The 18,612-nt window shown below is 45.3% G+C and overlaps 3 protein-coding genes across 4 annotated transcripts; all 3 read right to left on the reverse strand.

Annotated features, from left to right (window-relative positions):
• Positions 1 to 5,646: 5,646 nt before the first annotated feature.
• Positions 5,647 to 10,965, reverse strand: LOC6590751 (dentin sialophosphoprotein). The gene is made up of 3 exons (XM_002015646.2): positions 10,569 to 10,965; positions 6,797 to 6,938; positions 5,647 to 6,681 (listed from the first exon to the last, which is right to left on the reverse strand). Exons 1-3 carry the CDS (start codon positions 10,607 to 10,609, stop codon positions 6,022 to 6,024), a joined length of 843 nt encoding a protein of 280 aa, XP_002015682.1. The 5' UTR covers positions 10,610 to 10,965; the 3' UTR covers positions 5,647 to 6,021.
• A 214-nt stretch (positions 10,966 to 11,179) lies between these two features.
• On the reverse strand, positions 11,180 to 14,069 carry LOC6591157. Of its 2 annotated transcripts, XM_026986614.1 has the most exons (5): positions 13,908 to 14,069; positions 12,854 to 12,910; positions 12,582 to 12,786; positions 12,214 to 12,522; positions 11,180 to 12,153 (listed from the first exon to the last, which is right to left on the reverse strand). In XM_026986614.1, exons 1-5 carry the CDS (start codon positions 14,004 to 14,006, stop codon positions 12,056 to 12,058), a joined length of 768 nt encoding a protein of 255 aa, XP_026842415.1. In that variant the 5' UTR covers positions 14,007 to 14,069; the 3' UTR covers positions 11,180 to 12,055. The 2 variants fall into 2 exon arrangements, with proteins under 2 accessions (XP_026842415.1, XP_026842414.1); XM_026986613.1 differs by having other exon boundaries at positions 12,854 to 13,957.
• Positions 14,070 to 15,145: 1,076 nt separating this feature from the next.
• Positions 15,146 to 16,197, reverse strand: LOC6591158 (60S ribosomal protein L19). Its single transcript, XM_002015648.2, has 3 exons — positions 16,154 to 16,197; positions 15,804 to 15,910; positions 15,146 to 15,733 (listed from the first exon to the last, which is right to left on the reverse strand). Exons 1-3 carry the CDS (start codon positions 16,156 to 16,158, stop codon positions 15,234 to 15,236), a joined length of 612 nt encoding a protein of 203 aa, XP_002015684.1. The 5' UTR covers positions 16,159 to 16,197; the 3' UTR covers positions 15,146 to 15,233.
• Positions 16,198 to 18,612: the final 2,415 nt, after the last annotated feature.

Here is an 18,612-nt window from a genome sequence, read left to right on the forward strand (position 1 = left end):
CCGGCCCGAGTCCGAGCCGAAGCACAGCGGCACGGCACGGCGTGGCTGCGCTTGCGCTCAACGCTAAACGTGTGAGGGACATAAGGGGGGAGTGGTCCAAGGAGGGGCCAGGGAGCGGAACCAAGGGGGCAGGTTGTTGTTTTGGCAGTTATGAAACTAGTCCAATGACTCGCTCTGTATCCGTTTGTGTGTGTGAGGGTCTATCTGAGTGTGTGTTTGTGTGTGCCAACTTTGAGCTTTCGCCTCTGCTCTTCTTGTAAGATCGTAATTACATACATATGTACATATGTAGATATCGCACATCTCTGCGTTTTTGTCTGCATAGAAATTTCGTGAAACAAAGACAGACTCCGAGCCAAAATGATTGTCAAACCATTGAGGCGTCCCCGAAAGCGCCAAATGCGTCTGAGCCCCCTTCTCCACCACCCTGCTGCTGACTTGGCCAGTTCTCAATATTTCATCAGCCCACTTCTGCTGTCTATAGAAAAAGTGAGACAAAATGTGCGCAGTATCAGAAGCCTCTGGAAATAACGAAACAGAGAGCATGTGATGGAGATGGGAGAGCAGTAGAGATGCTGCGAGAGAGACACAGAGTAAGCTTTTAGGATGAGAACACACAAATCAGAGTTGACAAAGGAAAAAAGAGCAGTGTCATTCAGAAGATTAGCGTTGTCTGCGACGTAGCTGATTGTCCGGTTCTAAAGGTAGAAGGGAGCGATCGGTGGAGAGTGACAAAACTAGCTCGAATGGGAAGCCCTTCTCCATTGATCTCCTCCCCCCACCCTTACTCTTTCCTTTTGCCCCTCGCTTTCCGTAAACAGGTCACGCTGGGATGCTAATAATGATGATATAAACGGTAGCCGCGCTGCAGCTTTGCCAACTTTCAGCATTCATTTTTCTGACAGATCATGCTGGGCAGAGCTTCCCCCACTCCTTCGCTTTTTTCTTAGTCTCCTCTCCTATTCTTTGACCCTGTTCACGTCAGTGTTCTTCGCATTAAGATCAAGTGCTGGGCTGCTGATTGAGATACTAGTATTTTTTTACTATTTTGAGAATTCTTCGCTGGCCTGGTCCCTGACGTAACAACGCAGCGTCGATCTTTGAACTTGAGCCAAGTTCCCATGTGTGTATGTGTTCCCTTTCTTTATTGTGTGTGCTTTAAGTGTGTGTGTGTGTGGAGTGGGCCAAGCTAATTTATTTCGAGTATACTCAATTAGCGCTTGTGTATTTCCCATTGACTCTGATCGGACATCGAGACGATCTTCGAGTACTTTGGTAAACTGTTTCATCCGCTGCCGCTCACCTGTGTGCATCCCGGAACCAGTTGGAGGCGTACCATTTTTGTACAATTCCCAGTTGTCGCAGAATGTTCGTGAATGAATCTTTGGCATGATAGAGCGCTTTGTAAGAAATACTGTATGTACGTACGAGTATTCATGTTTCTGCGTGTCTCTGGCTCTTGCTCTTGCTCTGCCCCTGAATCGGACTCTGTCTCTGTTCGTGTGTGAGTGTGGAATTTCGAGTTTTTGGACTTTGTACCAGTGGCTAGCCATGAACCGCTCGCTCAGCTCAAGCACTGGCCGCCAACACACACGGGCACCGTCCAAGTCCAAGCCCCCTCCACTCCCTTGGTTAACGTGATCGTGATATATAGCAGAGAGTCGTTTGCCATCTATCCAAGCAGCCATCTCAGCTGGGATGGGATGGGTACCTGTGTATATTGGGGGAAGGGAATGGGGCGTGGGGCTCTAATTATTCCGACAATGTGACGCACTCTAATGACAGCATAATGCGGAATTCTGTTCCCGATTTGGTTGCAGAACCCTAGCCATATCTACCGGACGGCCAGTCAATGCATATTCCATTCGTAGATCAGCCGTGAGCTGATCGCTTTGGATTTGGCAAGCAGGAAGTCGGCTGACTGTCTGATGGGGGGGCAACTGTTAGTTAATAACCGTTCGATAATAGTTGGAGCCGAACAAAGATCTTTAGCGTTTCCGCCTTGAATAGGGGGCTGGGGCTCAATCTGAGGCTGGGGTCAAACGGAAGTGTTTCTCGATGTATGCAGTATGTGTATTTTCGGAACCCTCATGCTCATGCTAATCTAAAGCGGAGACTGAAGATGAAGTGCCGTTATTAATTAATTGCTCGTTTCGATTTGCATGCGCAGTTATTTTTGGAACTCGAGCTCGACACGTGATAAAATTCGATTCCGAATTTTGGCGTTGCTTCTGTGATTTATGTGCATACATATGTACATATGTATGTATTTACGTAGTCCCCTTCAGCCCCTGTTGCCACTGCTGCAGTTCACTGCTGAAGAACCGAAGAGCCGAAGAGCCGAAGAACCAAGCAGCCTTGGGAGACTTATTGTACCTGACAGGCAGCCAGTCTGTCTGCGGAAACCTTGGGGTATTTACGAAACCGCTTGAGAAGTTACAAGCTGCCCAAACTGCTGAATCACGGCGATCGCAACTTTCTTTTGTGGCAGAACAGGTCGATGCGATTGGCTTGCTAATTCTGGCTGGGATAGAATGGGGAAGGGGCATTGAGGTGGGGGATCAGCGGTCAAAGCTGGTGAACTGGTTCCAGTTCTTTGGTTCGGCTTGGTCGGGGCTCAAGGCTCGCATTTGGACGGCGGCAGCGGCGACGGCGGGGTCAATAAACGGAAATGAAGCATCAAAACCCCAATATATCGAATCTTCTGTCTTCGATCTTTGGGTGAATTATGATACTTCCGTCTATTTCCAATTCTGCTGGGGGTTAAGGCGAGCCGCCGACAACAACAGGCGGAAGCCAGAGCCCCAGAGCTAGAACCGTAAACAAGTTTTAACCCACAGCCGCCGAAAATCCGAGACAATCGCCAAAACAAATACATATATTGTAGTAGTCGTACAAGCAAGAAAGGAAGACTTGCCTTCGGTAGGCCGAAGCTTCTAATACCCTTGTGGTCTAAAAACTACGTGAACCGAATCTGAATAAACTTTAAAGGATTATGAAGACAAATAAAAAGGTTTTCTTAAATATCTGTTGAAATATTCAGTTTGGAGAAGGTCAATGCTGAGTCTCATCATACAGGTATCTTTCACACCGAAATTCTATTCGTAGAAACCAACTAATGGACTGGGACAAGAAGATAAACTCGTGTGCATACTATACTTAAAGTTTATGGGCTGGGAAATGATGCTGCAATCTTCCGGGTAAAACTCGAATACCTTCGGCAAGGGTATATAAACGAAAACGAATCTGAAGCGAAGACTGACGCAATTTGCAAATGGCTTGGATCTATAGAAATCCACGTGCCTCACCCCCTCCATTCCCGGACCGGCGATGCGGAAGCCTTAGCAAGGCGTTAATTGATTTACTGGTACCAGTAGAACCCCTAAGAATCCGAACCAGCCCAGCGTCGTACTTTGCTTCTGCCTGTGACTCAGTGAGCCATGACGGAAGAGGGACGGGACCCTGGAAACCGCTCAAGTGGAGTCTGCTGATAAAGGCGAAACAAGTTCATGGCTTCTAATCGATTTGTTGCAATTCTCATCACCGATAAGGCCATGTCCACGACCGAAACCAGAATAGAAACCAAAACAAACACAAACCACCAGCAGCAACAGCAACATCGGTAACATCGCGGCATCGGCACCGACAGAGCCGAAAACAGAATTATCTTGGCCCAGATACCTGCCAGAATGGACTGACATTCGCTGTTAATAAACATAACCCCCATAAATTGGACATACTCCAAAGGAAATGCTTTCCATATAAGTACTTGACAACCTGAAGAGACCCATTTGGAAATGTTTGTATTGCTCTCCACTCGCTGTGCAAGTACCAAGAACTCGAGAACTCTCATTTCTCATTTTTCATTTCCTTACCCTTCCGTAGCCCTGAACTTGAGCTGGGAGCTTATATTGTGGGTTTGGACATGAGACAGCCCCATGATCGATTGTTTTTCATGGGCAGGGCCTATGAATTGCACTGGGAATTACTACCCACTCGTATTTAAAGCATTCTTCCCCGTCTTGAGCACAGCACATGATCTTTTCCACAGATAAGGAATTGGGGCTTAGATCAATCGGTTCCGTTCCGTGATTATCGATGTGTGGAGGAAAGTTTCGGCGTCCATCAAAGATATACATACCTATTCAGAGTCAAGAGAGGAATAAACCCAATGACTTGCCATCATTGACACGCGCCATCCGTAGTCAGTGTAGTGGCATCAGAGATTAGATAGTCGAATCTCCGATTGGGATGCACTGGAAAATTTACGGTTACGGAAAGGGCTTCGGATTCATCGATTGGGACATGCGTAAAAAAATGTGCTCAAAATAAAATTATCATTTCCAACTTAAAATGTTATCTTGTTTACGATATAGATATAAGTGCATAAGCAAAAGTAATGAATCATTTGTTTTTCTTTAAAAAAAGAGAGATTAGATTCAAGGAAAACTTTTCAGTTTTTGATATCCATACAATTAATCTAAATTGAAGCTTTCTTTTGTATGTATCTTTGACCTAAACCCAGATAAGATAAAATAGCCATCGATATATACATATGTATATAGAATCCATTAGGTAGTATTTTGGACTAGATCAAAGAGCAGAAGCATACACTCCGAAGAATGCAAAACCTATAAAAAGAATTGGAACAGACTTGTATCGAAATTCGCCTTTGAAGTCCGAGTACGTTTAGCCGATGCTCACTGTAATCTATATGGCGCATTTATGATGACCATTGCCACCTGTCCACAGCCCGCTTCGACCCAATTGGCCTTTGTACCCATCGCACGGGCCACAATCCATTCAATTTCAGCTCCGTTGGCACTTTCTTTGCCGCTCCGATAAAACACAGGCAAGACACAAAAGATACCTTTGAATAAAGAAATAAAGAAACAAACACGACGAGTGGTATAAATGTATTTTCTAAGTAAATTTATTTATTTTGTATAAATAATTCTCATTTAGCTCTCGCACAAGCGACTATTAACGTTAGTAATTTACAGTTTGTTCTGTGTGTGCTTCGATGGCCGGGCCAGCGATATGCAAATTGGTTTCAAAATGACTCTTTAGGGGGATCGATCGTCCGAGCCCCCATTGAACTTAATCGCTGGTCTGTTGCGAAGTGAAGAATCCAACGTGACATAATAACGGCACAAAATAGTTGGCTTAAACAATTACAATAACAATTCTGGAATATTTAAACTTGCATACAGACTAAGAGTGAAGTGAAATTCCACCCCCTCCCCCCTACCCACACCCCCCAATGTCGGTAACCAACCCCCTAACTCCCATTCTGATTGTGATTCTGATCAGCTAACCCCATTCCCACTTCACTCGTATTCGTATTCGTATTCGTAATATAATTAGAAATTAGATTTCTTGTACTTGTTGAACATTGTTTGTTTTTGCAGTACCCATAGCTTTAGATGTATCTGGTATAGCTCTATACTTTATCGGAGTATCGAGCCTGGGGAGCAAACTCTAAAATAGGATTTGACTTGAGTACAGTTGGGCCCCAAACCCGTAGCGTAATGCGGCGACCGGACGAATGCTAAGAGTTGATGCGCTTTGCTTTCTGTGACTCGTTTCGATTCCCCTTACACCCCGATACAGATAGAAAGAGAAAAACATAGATAGCCGAAATGGTTGCAAGTTTAACAATAGAAAATGTATTGGTTGTTGCTTTAGTTGCTGCTGCACTATCTAATATTACAACTACAAACTGTTTTACATTTATACAATCTTCCTCTGGCACACATATACAATCCCCGTGTGTCACACGTACATAGCACCCCCCGCGTTACATATAGTTTTAGGTGTAGGCATAGAAATAGATATAGTTATGGATAGAGACACTCGAACAGTTGGAGAAAGACCTCGCCTTTGCTTCGATCGATACTAATTAGAGTAAACAGACCCGCCCACTAAACAGACTATATATATGGTGTAAAGATTAGCCCCGACCAGTTCGAAGGATTAGATTTAGAAGGAGAAGAAGGAGAGGGTGTTGAGTTGGAACTCCTAGACGGGCCCAATATCACTTTGGTATCTGGCGGTTAGATAGTTGGCCGCCTCTGTCATTTGTTCCAGGCACTGGTACAGACCGTTCAGGTGTCTCCGGCAGCGTTTCGCCAGCTCCGTGGCCTTGTCCCCGGAGGCCTGTTTCGATTTGTGGCAGGCGTCGTCCACAATGTCGCTGCCGTCGCTGCTCTGGGCATGGTCGCTCTTGTTGCCATCAGACTCCAGGCCCGAGTCGTTCTCCTGCGAGATGTCAGAGTCCGAGTCGCTCATGTTGCTCACAGAGGTGTTGGACATCATTGAGGCGGTGGAGGTGCGTCGCACATGACCTTTGATGCTGCTTGATGCAGATGTTGTACTCGAGGGGTTGGACTCAGTCTTGCTCTCGCTGGAATTAGCAACGGGACTGGCTGTGCGCTGTTGCTGCTGGTGGGACTCCATCTCGACAGCTTCATCATCCTCCTGATTGGCGGTCCAGAGCAGATCCTTTTTCAGAGCGTTCAGCATGCTGTAGAGATTGAAGAGCTCGGAGGCGCTGAGGAACTCGTGCACGTTCTTCGAGTGGGCCGCTCCCCGCTTGCCCTGGGCACTGGAGCTCTGTGTCAGCTGGTTGGCGGTAGTGTCCTTGCCCGAGGCTGGTATAATGTCAGTGCTGTCACCGATCTGCGGGAGAGCAAGCAAGCAAAGAGGGTGGCATACATCAGTTGGGGCTGTGATTGTGTGGGAGGGGAGGCAAGAGTTTGGGGAGATAGCATCAGGGTCGGATGCCATGCTGTACCTGTCGATCCATGAGTCTGCATGGCACCAAAATGGTGTCGTCCATAATGTTGACAGTCTTCACAAACTTCTCCATCACATTGACGATGCTGTCTTTGGAGAACTGCTGCTCATCGTGACGGGCGATGCGGCGCAGGCAGTTCCTGAAATGAGCAGAACAGAAGCAGAACGATGATAAAGATGATCTTGAGTTGAGTCGGCTAACCAGTAATGTGGGGGGAAACCAGTTTGAGACAATAGATACCATAATTGGGGACCCATGCCACATCAGACTAGACCCCACCAGACGCTGGCCATTCTCAAGCGTCGTTAAGTCTGCGCCGTTTAGACTTCCGCCACTCGAAAGCCGAAATCTTCTTTCTTTCGGATGGGTGCGCCGCCCAATCGCTTGGACAACGTGGCGTATGACAGATATGAATTGGTTTCTATGCAAATTAGTGAATCGTTGTCGCAAATTGAATTTGTATAAAATAGAGAAACCTGTTGGCCGTCCGCCGCCCTGGCGGTGCCTGCTATTGTACCTGAAAGTGCTCGTGCGGGTCTAAAACAAAGCCCAGACGGACGGACAGACCGAAAGATTTCTATTTCTGGAGGTAAAAGCCAATTTGACCCAGCCACGTGCTGGGCCTGCGAGCGCTGGAAGAGAGTCTGTTCCCTAGTTCCCTAGAGCTGGAATCGCAGCTTGGAGCAAAGTAGAGTGCTACGAACGGACACCTTATGCAACTCTCGCCGGTCAGAGCGGGGTCTTTCATTAAGAGCTAATTTCACGTTGGGATCGCGTAACAGTCATTCCCCCCGTCAAGCTCCATAAAAAATCACTCGCAACTCGCAAGCACTTGACAGCCATTAACCCCCCAGGGCGAGAGCTTAAACTAGTACGAACCAAAGTCCCGACCCGACCCGGCTTATCGCCGCCAGACAGCCCCCAGACGACGAATCAGCTGGAGGAGCAAGTACCAGCTGCGTATCTGTATCTGCTGCTTGTTTGGCTTAAGATTGGGACAGCGACAGCCCAGCCAGTGGGTAGCCGCGTGATCGCAACTATTGTATTTGACGGCGCGACAAAGCGAGCAACTGATATAAATTTAGTTTTCAGTTTTCAGACTGCGCCATTCAAGACCTCTTACCCCCAGAGTCTCCCCAGTATGGGAAAGCACATACATACATATGTACATATGTATGCATGTAACAGAGTGTGAGGGATGGGGGCGGGCCACGCGACCACTGCGTGCTCTGACGGCTGACCGACTGATAGATGGATAGATATCGGTAGGTACCAGTAGCAGAGGCAGAAGCAGAACAAGTGGCAGACCCGCTTGTGTCAAGGTTTGTCTGGCACAGTTCCAGGGACAGAGAACTTGGAACTTGGTCTAGGGGCAGGACGGGGAGAGGCAGCGTTTCCTACGAGTATTCATTCACACAAATGACTAATTAACGTAATTGAGCATTGAGTTCCAATCGCAGAGGGACAGAGGGTATCGCGGAGGGACAGACAGAGCGTAGGAATGCAAAAATAATTATCATCTTATCAACGATTGCCAGCTTCGGACACTTGTGATGCACATAATTTCGAATAGACAAGGCCCCATGCCCAGCCCAGCCCCCGCCCCATCCCCAGAGGTGGGAAGGGTCGACACTGTAATTTATTTGATTGTTGTTTAATCATCTCAATTTAGTTTCAATTATTTGCGAGGAATGTTAGACAGTGCATCGTCACCACCCCTGTGGGTTGATTTACTTAGATGGTTCTAATCAGGCGATACGACACTCGAATGTTGGCCGCACGCCAGTCAGCGGGAGTGTCCGCGCTATTGACCTTTTGTTATAAATACAACAATTGCTTGCAGGCCAGCTATTCCCTATTGTTCCCTTTTCATATCCCCTCTTTCTGGCCATGCAAGAAGAAGAAATGCCGGCATGAAGAACACGCCACATTGAGCCAACCAATTGGAGAGCAGCATGAACAAACCAGCCATCGGCTCCATCTCCGTCTCTGATATAATAATAAAGAGCTCTCTTCCCCTCTGCCCCCCCTGCCATACACCTGGCTGGCTGGGCCGCCTGACTCTGAGAATTGGGCTAAGCTGAGGAGGAGGCGACGAGTCGCGGCGTCACACGACATGCGCAAAAAAGAAGAAGCAGAGACAGCGGCAGAGAAATGGCATGTACCGCATACAACACCGAAATCAGGCGATTATTTTCATTCAGTGACGGCAGACAGTGGGTGGTGGTGGGTTGTTGGGTTGCAGCATTCACAAGCTGACTCTTGCCACAAAAGAGAGCGGTGGCCGTTACGCTCAAACTATGGTGCTCTAGTGCTCTCTTTGACTGTACAGAGGGTTTCTCTTTACTAGGAATCGTGTGTGTGTGTGTTGCGTGTGGCGTGATGTTTCTGAGCAACTGTACGGGCAATTGTTAGAGCAAGAGGCGGCTGCTGCTCTGCTCTTTAACTGATGACATCTCTCCCTCTTCTTCCTCTCAGCTGAGCGTGTGATGAATGAAATCGTTTGGCGATGCGATGCTCCTCTCTGTGATTGTTGTTGTTGTTGTTTTTGTTGCTGTTGCTGCTGCTGAGGCTGCGATTGGTATGTTTTTGTGGTATTTCTCGTATTTGCAACGTTGGGCAATAGTCATATACATATACATACATATAAACATATACATATGTATGTATGTTTACAATACACTCTTTTTTTTGTTGAACCGAATTGACCAATATTTTTTGGTTTTGTTTTGCCTTAGCTTGACTACGACTTGGCCCCTCGTCTGACCTCCACCACTGTGGCGGTGTTGGGGTTCGGACCTACTAAACATAATCGATATTTGATATGGCCGCCCCCGCGTACTACCAATTTGATATTCTAGCTTCGATTGAGTCTGGCCAACGACCACACACACACACACACACACACACATAAAGTGCGGGGGGAACGAAGATGGGTTTCGCCGTAAGTTTCTGTTCAAGGCGACACTTGCCACAAAAGCGTCGTTAGTAATAGTAATACAATAGCGGTGACACACAAAACTATCCATACATATACACATTTACATACGAACGTACATACGTATGTATTTACACAAGACTGTGAATCAGAGAACTTTGTTGTGATTTACCAAGGAGGAGGGCCGGGCTAGGCCTGGTCTGCTCATGTGGCAAATATGTATAGCCATCGTATGTTCGTGGATGAGTAATAACTATTATCGGTAAATGGCAGGCGAGGTGTCCGTTGATTATAGCGGACGGAGGAAGTGACTGCCGCCGCAAAGATAAACCCTTATCGCTGATCTCCGCTTTGGCTCTGGTATTAGTTTAGTTAAAACGTTTAAACAAACAACACGCTCAAATATGTACGTATGTACATGCATGTACATACGTAGCCACAGACAGACGCTCGCAGGCAGCGTTTACATATTTCAGAGAGCAGAGAGGTTGGTACGATATATAGATATAGCCGATTGTGTCATATTAGCGGGCAGCGGGCAGCGCGGTGGCTTGGTTTTTTTTCTTTCGTGTTTGAATTGCCTGTCCGTCCAACCGTCCGTCCACCCGTCCAACAAAATCGTACGATAAATTTCTTGTATCTCGTTTTCGGTGCAAACGAAAGAGAAAACATATGGAGGGGTGCGGTTGGTGCTGCTGAGAGGGAGAGAGAGAAAGAGAGGAATTTATGGCTGTCTGCCCCGCTGCACCACTCTGCTCTCCACCAATTTAGCATCGTTTTGATTAAATTGAACTTAAGCACTTTAACTAGCGAACTGGATTCGTGGCTTACCGACTAGTCTCCAGCTTGGTGAGGTCTGTGTATCCGCTCATTGTGAATTTTCTTGTGTTGAGCTGCTTCTGCTTCTGATGCTTCTGCTGACAAACGCAGGTTATAATTGATATAAGAAATTTTCTGGTTGCCTTCGCTATTCACAAATACACGCGCACTTTCACTTGGCGTTACGTTGCCTTCAGCTGTTTCTCGGACCCGTATTCTTGCTTCGCTTTTGGTTTTGGATTACGAAATGCGCTGTCCAACTGCAGTTACAGGTAGTTCAGTTAGATATGCAGCTCTTGTTTTAGTTAGTTTTGTTTAGCTTAGTGTCGTTTAGTTAGTGGCTGGATAGCTTGTACTGTCTGTTGCCCCGGCGCGATTGCTATTGCGCTGATTTCAAGAAGTCGCGGCCGTTTTATGCCAAAAAATTTGCATTCACGCACGCACGGTGTTCGATTAGACAGGCGGACGGCCTATGGCTGATGATCTTGCCCGATTCAATTAATTTATATATCAGAATTCTAAACAGTTTGCACGCGCACGGCTGCTGAACTGCTGGACTGCTGACGCTGACAATGGACAATGATGACCACAACTAGACCGACGACGACGACGACGACGACCACAACCTCAGCCAACGAGCAAAAATTTTAAATACACAGTAGTGTGACAGGCAGTGTGACGTTAAATACCCTCGTCAATTTGTCAGTATATTTTGAACAAAAGTCGGTATATTTCGGTATATTTTATCGATAAAAGATTTTAAAAATCAGCTGAAATCGATAAGAAACTTTGAATTACATTCCCCAATAATTGCGGCATATTCACTCTTAGCAGCTGTCCAAATGTCTCCAGCTTTAGGCCGTTAAAGTGGCTCAGCCTGAATGGTGGTATACTTTTCGACGCATGCAATTTTGAATTTTGAACATAGCGTACATTTCCCAGTGGGTTCACCTTTTCAATGTTTTGGGAAATGCAGCTCCAATCATCACCATATGTCGATCCAAGTACAGTAAATAAAGAACATAATTTAAAAGTATGGAATGAGATTCATTGTTGCTACCGATTCAGTACCCGATTTAGAGAGTGCCTTAACCTTTTTGAAGAGAGCCAAAAGAGGCGAGTGGTAGGCGCCAAATACGATAAGGCGCCCTACTGTCACTATCGATGTTTCCTGTTGAATATTGAGGAACGTAGTGTTAAAATGTGGAGAAAATACATCACAGAACCAATTGGCAGGCACACGAAGCTACGCAAGTTCGAGAAGGAGAGCCCAGGTCTTAATTGATATGCGCCCCCAAAATAATGAATTGGTCTGTGAGTGCGAGATACTCCAAATTAATCTTGTTCTTATTAGGACGTTGACATGCAATGGTTGCATCATCAAGTGGCCCTAGCGAAACCAAGCCGAAGCTTGTTATTCAGTTTTTGTTTTTTCATCCAGTTTTAGAAAGAAATGTTATCTCCTCATGATTAATTCAGGGCCCATTGCCTAGACGGCATCATTGGGAGTGATTGTTCAGGCGCTTGACGCATTTCCGCTTGGGATAAGACTTTCTCGGGTAACAGCTAGGGATAGCAATCCATTCCTTATTGTGACCTGTCGAAAATACAATTTACTGAGGACACAAGTCCTGTTAACTATAGGGGATTAGCTTACTGAAATCCTGCAGGACGCTCAACAAACTGCAATATATGGTATACCCAGCATCCCTTCTAAGTTTGTCCACTGTCCCTTGGACACATCGGAACTTTTCCATTGTTTGAACGCTTTTATAGATATCGAAGTTTTTCAGCTCGGGATTCAAGAATGTAGATGCTCCTATTTGTATTCTTTCAGTTTTTCTTTTTGGTCCGGTTGTAAAATTTATAATCTCCTGGGGTATAATACAGGACCTATTGCTTTGACGTTTTTGATGAGACTTTCTCGTGTAACAGCGAGGGATAGCAATGCGTTCCTCTCTGTGACCTGTGGGAAATATAATTTAATTAGAGCAAAAATCCGGTTTACTATTTGGGGTCACTTGCTGAAAGCCTGCAGAACACTCAACAAACTGCGATATGTGGGATTTCTAGCTTTAGCCACCCTCCTTAGCTTGCCCGACATTCCTTGGACACATCGAAACATTTCTATTGTTTGATTCCTTGAATATATATCCAGCATGTTTAGCTTGGGGTCCCAGAAGTAGTCTAGTCTTCCGTGCATTAAACGATCCGTCAACTCCTCAAACATCTACAATTGATTTGTGTGGCTCAGAAAGTGGGGATCGGATTTGAGAATTGTTACTCATTGTACATACATCGATCAATATGACTGTAAGCGGCTTGTACCAGTAAGACTCCGGCTCGAACCTAATCTTCCAAAGAAAAACAGTCTTAATAAAATAGCTCTTTAAGTTGTGTAAATTCGTCTGAACATCGCGAAATTTCTTAATGCACTTGATTACATTGCGGCAATTTTCGTGTTTACCCCTTAACATCGCCTTCTCGGCATCGTAAAAGGAAGATCGAAATGAAATACTTTCGGTTATGAGCGGTTTTTTTAATGGTTTGGGTATCGCATCCCAGTAGTGTATGTTCGCGTGGTAATTCAACTGTTCGGTCCGAAACACGTTCTGCTCGGCATCCAGTCGGATGGCAGGCACAAAATCAACCGAATATTCCATTCCTTCGACCTCGATGGTGTGGGCCGGCCCACAAGTGCGATACTTTAACTTAGATGCCTTGCCATCCACTACGATCCGATGATCGAGCCGGTTGAGAGTGCGACTGAATAGGCTTTGGAGCCAGTGGTGCAGCTTTTCCACGATGAGGAAGTTTTGAGCGTTTACGAGAGATTTTAACAGCCGGCGGATATTCTGTTGATCCTCGCGGGGATCACTTTTGAGTAGTTGAAGTACGCGCGTTATATCGAGTAAAACGTTGCCCGGCATTTCCGAATCTCGCGTCACGATTATTTCCCGGTAATGCGGAATACGGAGCTTAAATACCAAATCGAATTCGTTGGGTTTCGCGATCTTTAACATATCACCCGAGCTTCCTGCAAGAGCAGAGTAAACACTATTCGAATTAATCACGCGGAAACGGCGGACACGAGTCGTTCACGGCGGGGCAGAGAATGGATTTTATTACGGCTTCCCGGTATTGATACGCGCGATTCAACCCGGTTTATGGTATACAAATTTATTATCGCACGAGTCTAACTATTGTGACTAACCAGTCCAAAGCGAACTATAAAATGGGTGAAATCAAAAATGCATACACTACTAGAGGACAAATCAACCCCTTGATGAAGGCTCCAAACCTATAGGAAGAGAAAAAACACCATATGCTGTTGCACAGAATAAATGTTACCTTCCAAATTGAATTCCACAATGAGATGCTCCAACGTTGGATCTTCTTTTTGTAGTATCCGAAATAGTGTTGTGTGAAGGGTCTCAAAATGCTTACCATATACTGCTCTATCCCGCTCCTTAATTTCAATGTACTTACGGTAATGCCGCGTTAGATTTTTTTCCAAGAATTCCTTGGAATTCATTTTAAGCATCATTTTAAGAAAGAAAAAAATGTGTAGCAGCTACTTGTTGCACTGTAGTGATGAAGTGGACTACAATTTAGTCACTAAATATGGGCAAACGTATCAGAGTTGCTGTGTCTTTATCGAAACACATAGCAATATATGTAGTACATTTGTTATGATCCGCCTCTTTGCCACCCTGGCCGATCGTTCCCAGCTAGCTCACGGGGAAGTCAGGGGTGTTTCCGACCCGATAAGCCAGGGGACGGATTGAACAAAACAAAAACAAACATACAAAAAAAACAAATCTAATTTATAGGACAGACTTCTCCTCGTTGGCACTTTCGTAAGCGGGGATAGTTGGTTTCGTTATCCCTAGCAGGGTCCCACCCTTCCATGAGCGCCACCTTCCAAGAGCGCTCCCTTTTCATATTCAGGGTCCCACTCTTCTTCTCGCTCTCATCTCTGTGGACAGAAACGTGTCTCCAGTCGGTGCTCCGCGGACGGTTCCTTGGTGCCGGTGCTCCGCTGACGGTTCCTTGGTGTCGGTGCTCCGCTGACGGTTCTCGCACCAGTTTTCCGGCCTGGCCAGTACCGGGATGCTGCTGCCGATGTCCGCCGCTTCTGCTGATGTTGAGGCTTGCCGCTGATGTCTTGGTGGGATCGTCGTCTCCACGATCACCAATTTTGTTTCCTTTTTTCTTTCAGGGCACGTGTGGCCTCCACTATTCTCCATCGGAAACTCCTCCTTTCTTCCTCCTCGCCCCGTTTCCTTTTCTCCCACGCAACTCTGACACTGCTTCCCAGGATCCACTATAGATGCCGCTGTCTCTCTCTTCTCCAGCCCTGATACCTATCGGCTCTCTCCAAAACCGCCCATAACAAATTTTTAATAAAGTTATTGCTTTTTAAAATGTTTATAAAAATATTCAAAAAATTATAGATTATATGCTTAGCCCAGCCGGATACTGAATTTGATTCCAAACAGAGTCGAACTCTTCTTATTGGTTATCCTTGTCCTGCAGCACGCATTGGAAATCATGGAAAAATGGGTTTTCGTGTTTGTACAAAATCATTTCCGCCAAACTAAAGTTTCTGTTTTATTCAGTTGATAAACAATTACTATCAATATTATGTGCCTCGACTAGCGAAGCGTGGACTCCTTAATGAGCCGCAGCGGCAGCCTTGGCAGCGATCTCGTCCTCCTTGGCGTGCAGGGCAACCAGCTCTGCCTTCTTGGTGGCAATGCGCTCCTCACGACGCTTGCGGGCCTCGCGCACCTTCTGTCGCCTGGCCTCGGCCTGGTCAGACAGCATCTTGCTGCGCTGCTTCTCGGCCTTCTTCTTGTGGATGTACTCCATAAGGACGCGCTTGTTCTTGAACACATTACCCTTGCACTTCATGTACAAATCGTGGTACAGGTGGCGATCAATCTTCTTGCTGTCGCGGTACTTCTTCAGCAGACGACGCAGCACACGCTGACGCTGCATCCACAGCAGCTTAGTGGGCATACGGGCGTTTGCCGTACCCTTGCGCTTACCGAAACCGCAATGGCGACCTTTGCGACGGGCCTCGGTGTTCTTGCGCACACGGTAGCGGGAGTGCACCACGACGGGCTTCTTGATGATCAGACCATCCTTGATCAGTTTGCGTATGTTTTGACCTGGAAGACAAGAGGCGGCCATCAGATGGTTATTCAATGAGCCTATATCTAGCCGGCGAGCAGCACTTACGCGAGTTTGTGTTGGCGATCTCGTTGATTTCATTGGGATCCAACCAAACCTTTTTCTTGCCGCAACGCAGTACAGAGGCTGCGAGCCTCTTCTGGAGCTTTAGAGAACTGCAAATAATGGACAAGCATTAGTTCATGAAAACAGCGTGCTTGTTTCTGCGCCTTTGTGTTTGTGTGTGTGTCTGTATGTGTGAGTACGTTCAAGACATTTCACAATTATTGGCCGAAAATTTAATTGCACTCATGTTGTGTGGCACGGGCCGTGCTGCACCACCGCCCCGCCGCACTTTTCACATATTTCGGCACCACAAAAACGGCTAATTCACGCATATTTACAACACTCAAATGTACCTCATGCTGTCGCTCGTCGCTCGTCGTGGCTGGGAAAGAAAGAAAAATTTGACAGGCGGAAGTAGGCAGCAGAGTGACAGCGGAATCATCGAAAAAATATACCGTCTGACCCTCAGAAATATACCAATATATACCGCATCATTTTCAAAATATACCGTGATATGATTACGAATGGTTAAAGTTCCATCATATTCCTCGATTTTGATATTCCGTCCAATACTACTAGCTAGATAGAACTCTCAGTCATGCCCACATAATTGTATCCGATTAATTAATCTATTTCCTATTTGACTGGCTTATTTTAAGTACTTGCTTTTATTGGATCTTGTCTAAAAAAAGGTTTTAGTAAAAAAGTTCAACAAAACAACGTAATAAAACGCCATGCGTTATTTTCGGACAAGAAAGAGGAAGAATAAGAAGTATATAGAAAAATAGCTGCTTTAAAACGTAATTAATAATGACCTTGCTTAGATTTATACGATTAGTTTCGTTCACCAAGCTGTTGCCTTGAATATCATTACTGTCTTGTATATATATCTCGATCTCGATCCCGATACCTATTCTTGTATTGCTTTAAAACAGAGACTGACTAGTTTCTGCATAGATTGGATCCTTAGATGAATGTTGCAAGCAACATAAGACATTGAGCTGAAAAGGACAAAGAGGGGATATCCCATCACATAATAGAGAGGAAATCCCACAAAACTTGAGCGCCAAATAGAAATTGTTAGAAAATAAATGAGCGACAAGGATTTAAATGCAATCCATTTGAATAAATGATGCACGGAAGTACGATTTGAAAGAGCCCTGGTAAAAATATACGTCATGCTGTCCTTGCTCGTCGTGCCTGAAATAGCCAGTAGGCAGTCTAAAGGTTGATCCTCAGAAATCCGCAGGGGAAATGGATCGCACGATACTGGAAGCTGAAAAGAACTGGATTTATTAAATTTTTAAACATTAAAAATGATCGTTGGAATTTCCATACATCGATAGTTTAAATGGCGGAAGGAAATAGGTGGAAGCACTAACCATACAGCATATAGAAGTGCGAATTCATCTGTCTTCCGGTTCCGGGACACTCTTTCTTCCGTCCCACTCTGTTTTCTCCGCCTATCCCGTCTGATCGTCGTCTGTACTTCCTCCGCGGGTGTTTCCGACGCTGCTCCTAGCCTGGCCGAAATAATGTCAGTAACTTCTAATGTCGGACTTCAGCTTTGAGACGCGTAAGTGAATCAGTATATAATTTTGGACATATTTTATAAAATATCATCCTTCACAGAGGACCTACATATTTACCCTACGCTTTGGCACAAGCCGAGTCGAATCCGATATCCCCCGACAGATTGAGCCCTATCTAAGCATTACCGAGGCGTATTCGAGACATACCGAGTCCTACCCCAGCCAGACAGAATCGTTTCACAGAAGGACAGAAGCGCAACCCGTGCAAGATCCGAACATAACATTATTAACATTATAACAACCAAGGGAGGAGCTACGCGGGCGACTAGACTTGAGATATATATCGTTTTTGTTAGGTTTAAGGATGTACGCGACTATATATTTAGATAAAAGATACAAAAGATTTCCTCTTGTTTATTTATTTATACTAAGCTAAGTTTTGATGAATAAAACTATTGAAAAATCATCCTTGCTGTATCCTGTATCGGGGAAACTATCCTGATAAAAAAAGGCGTGGCACGCAAAGATCGGTTAGCGGAGAAAACTAAATATTTATGATTGGGGCCGCGATGTCCTTGATCCTTAATAAAAGACTCCATCAAATCAGGGAAATTTTTTCAAATACAGGAAGCCATCGCCCGCCTAGATCGGCTGTGTTGGGGTGTTTGGAGTCCTTAGCAAAGCATCAAGGACCATTTTCTGATCACGGCAGTCCATGGTACGCCCATCGCCCATCGCCCGATCGGAATACGAATGAGGGAGAAAAAAAGATTTATGTCTGGAGAAAATATCCTTAATCCTTGGTTCTTGATAAGCACTGCACTTGATTAAGGATGCTATTCCGAACACAGGAAGCAGTCGCACGTGGCGATCTGGCCACAAATAAGGGAGAAAAGATATACATATATGTCTTGAGAAAATAACCTTGTTCCTTGGTCCTTGATATGGATTAGAATATGAATTAGATCAAGGAAGCTACAAATAACGGCGAAAACAACAAAAGTTGTTGCTGTCAATTGTTTTACAAAAATTAGTTGTTGTTGTACAACAATGGAGAAAATAAATAGGGAGACAGGAAGGCTGTAGTAGTCCGTTAGTCTAATGTCATAAGACCATTAAAGATGACAAAAAGAGTCTATGGACATCGATATCTTCACTGAAACTTCAACTGCCACCAGCTGATGGTTATGAACGGTGATATTTGAATGGTTATTGCGAACTTTTAAATAATTCATTTTAATAACCATTTTCACTGGTATCGTAAAAAGGGAATCGTAAAA

Source organism: Drosophila persimilis, unplaced genomic scaffold (assembly GCF_003286085.1).
Source record: "Drosophila persimilis strain 14011-0111.01,24,50 unplaced genomic scaffold, DperRS2 tig00000002-arrow-pilon, whole genome shotgun sequence".
Taxonomy (NCBI): Eukaryota; Metazoa; Arthropoda; class Insecta; order Diptera; family Drosophilidae; genus Drosophila; species Drosophila persimilis.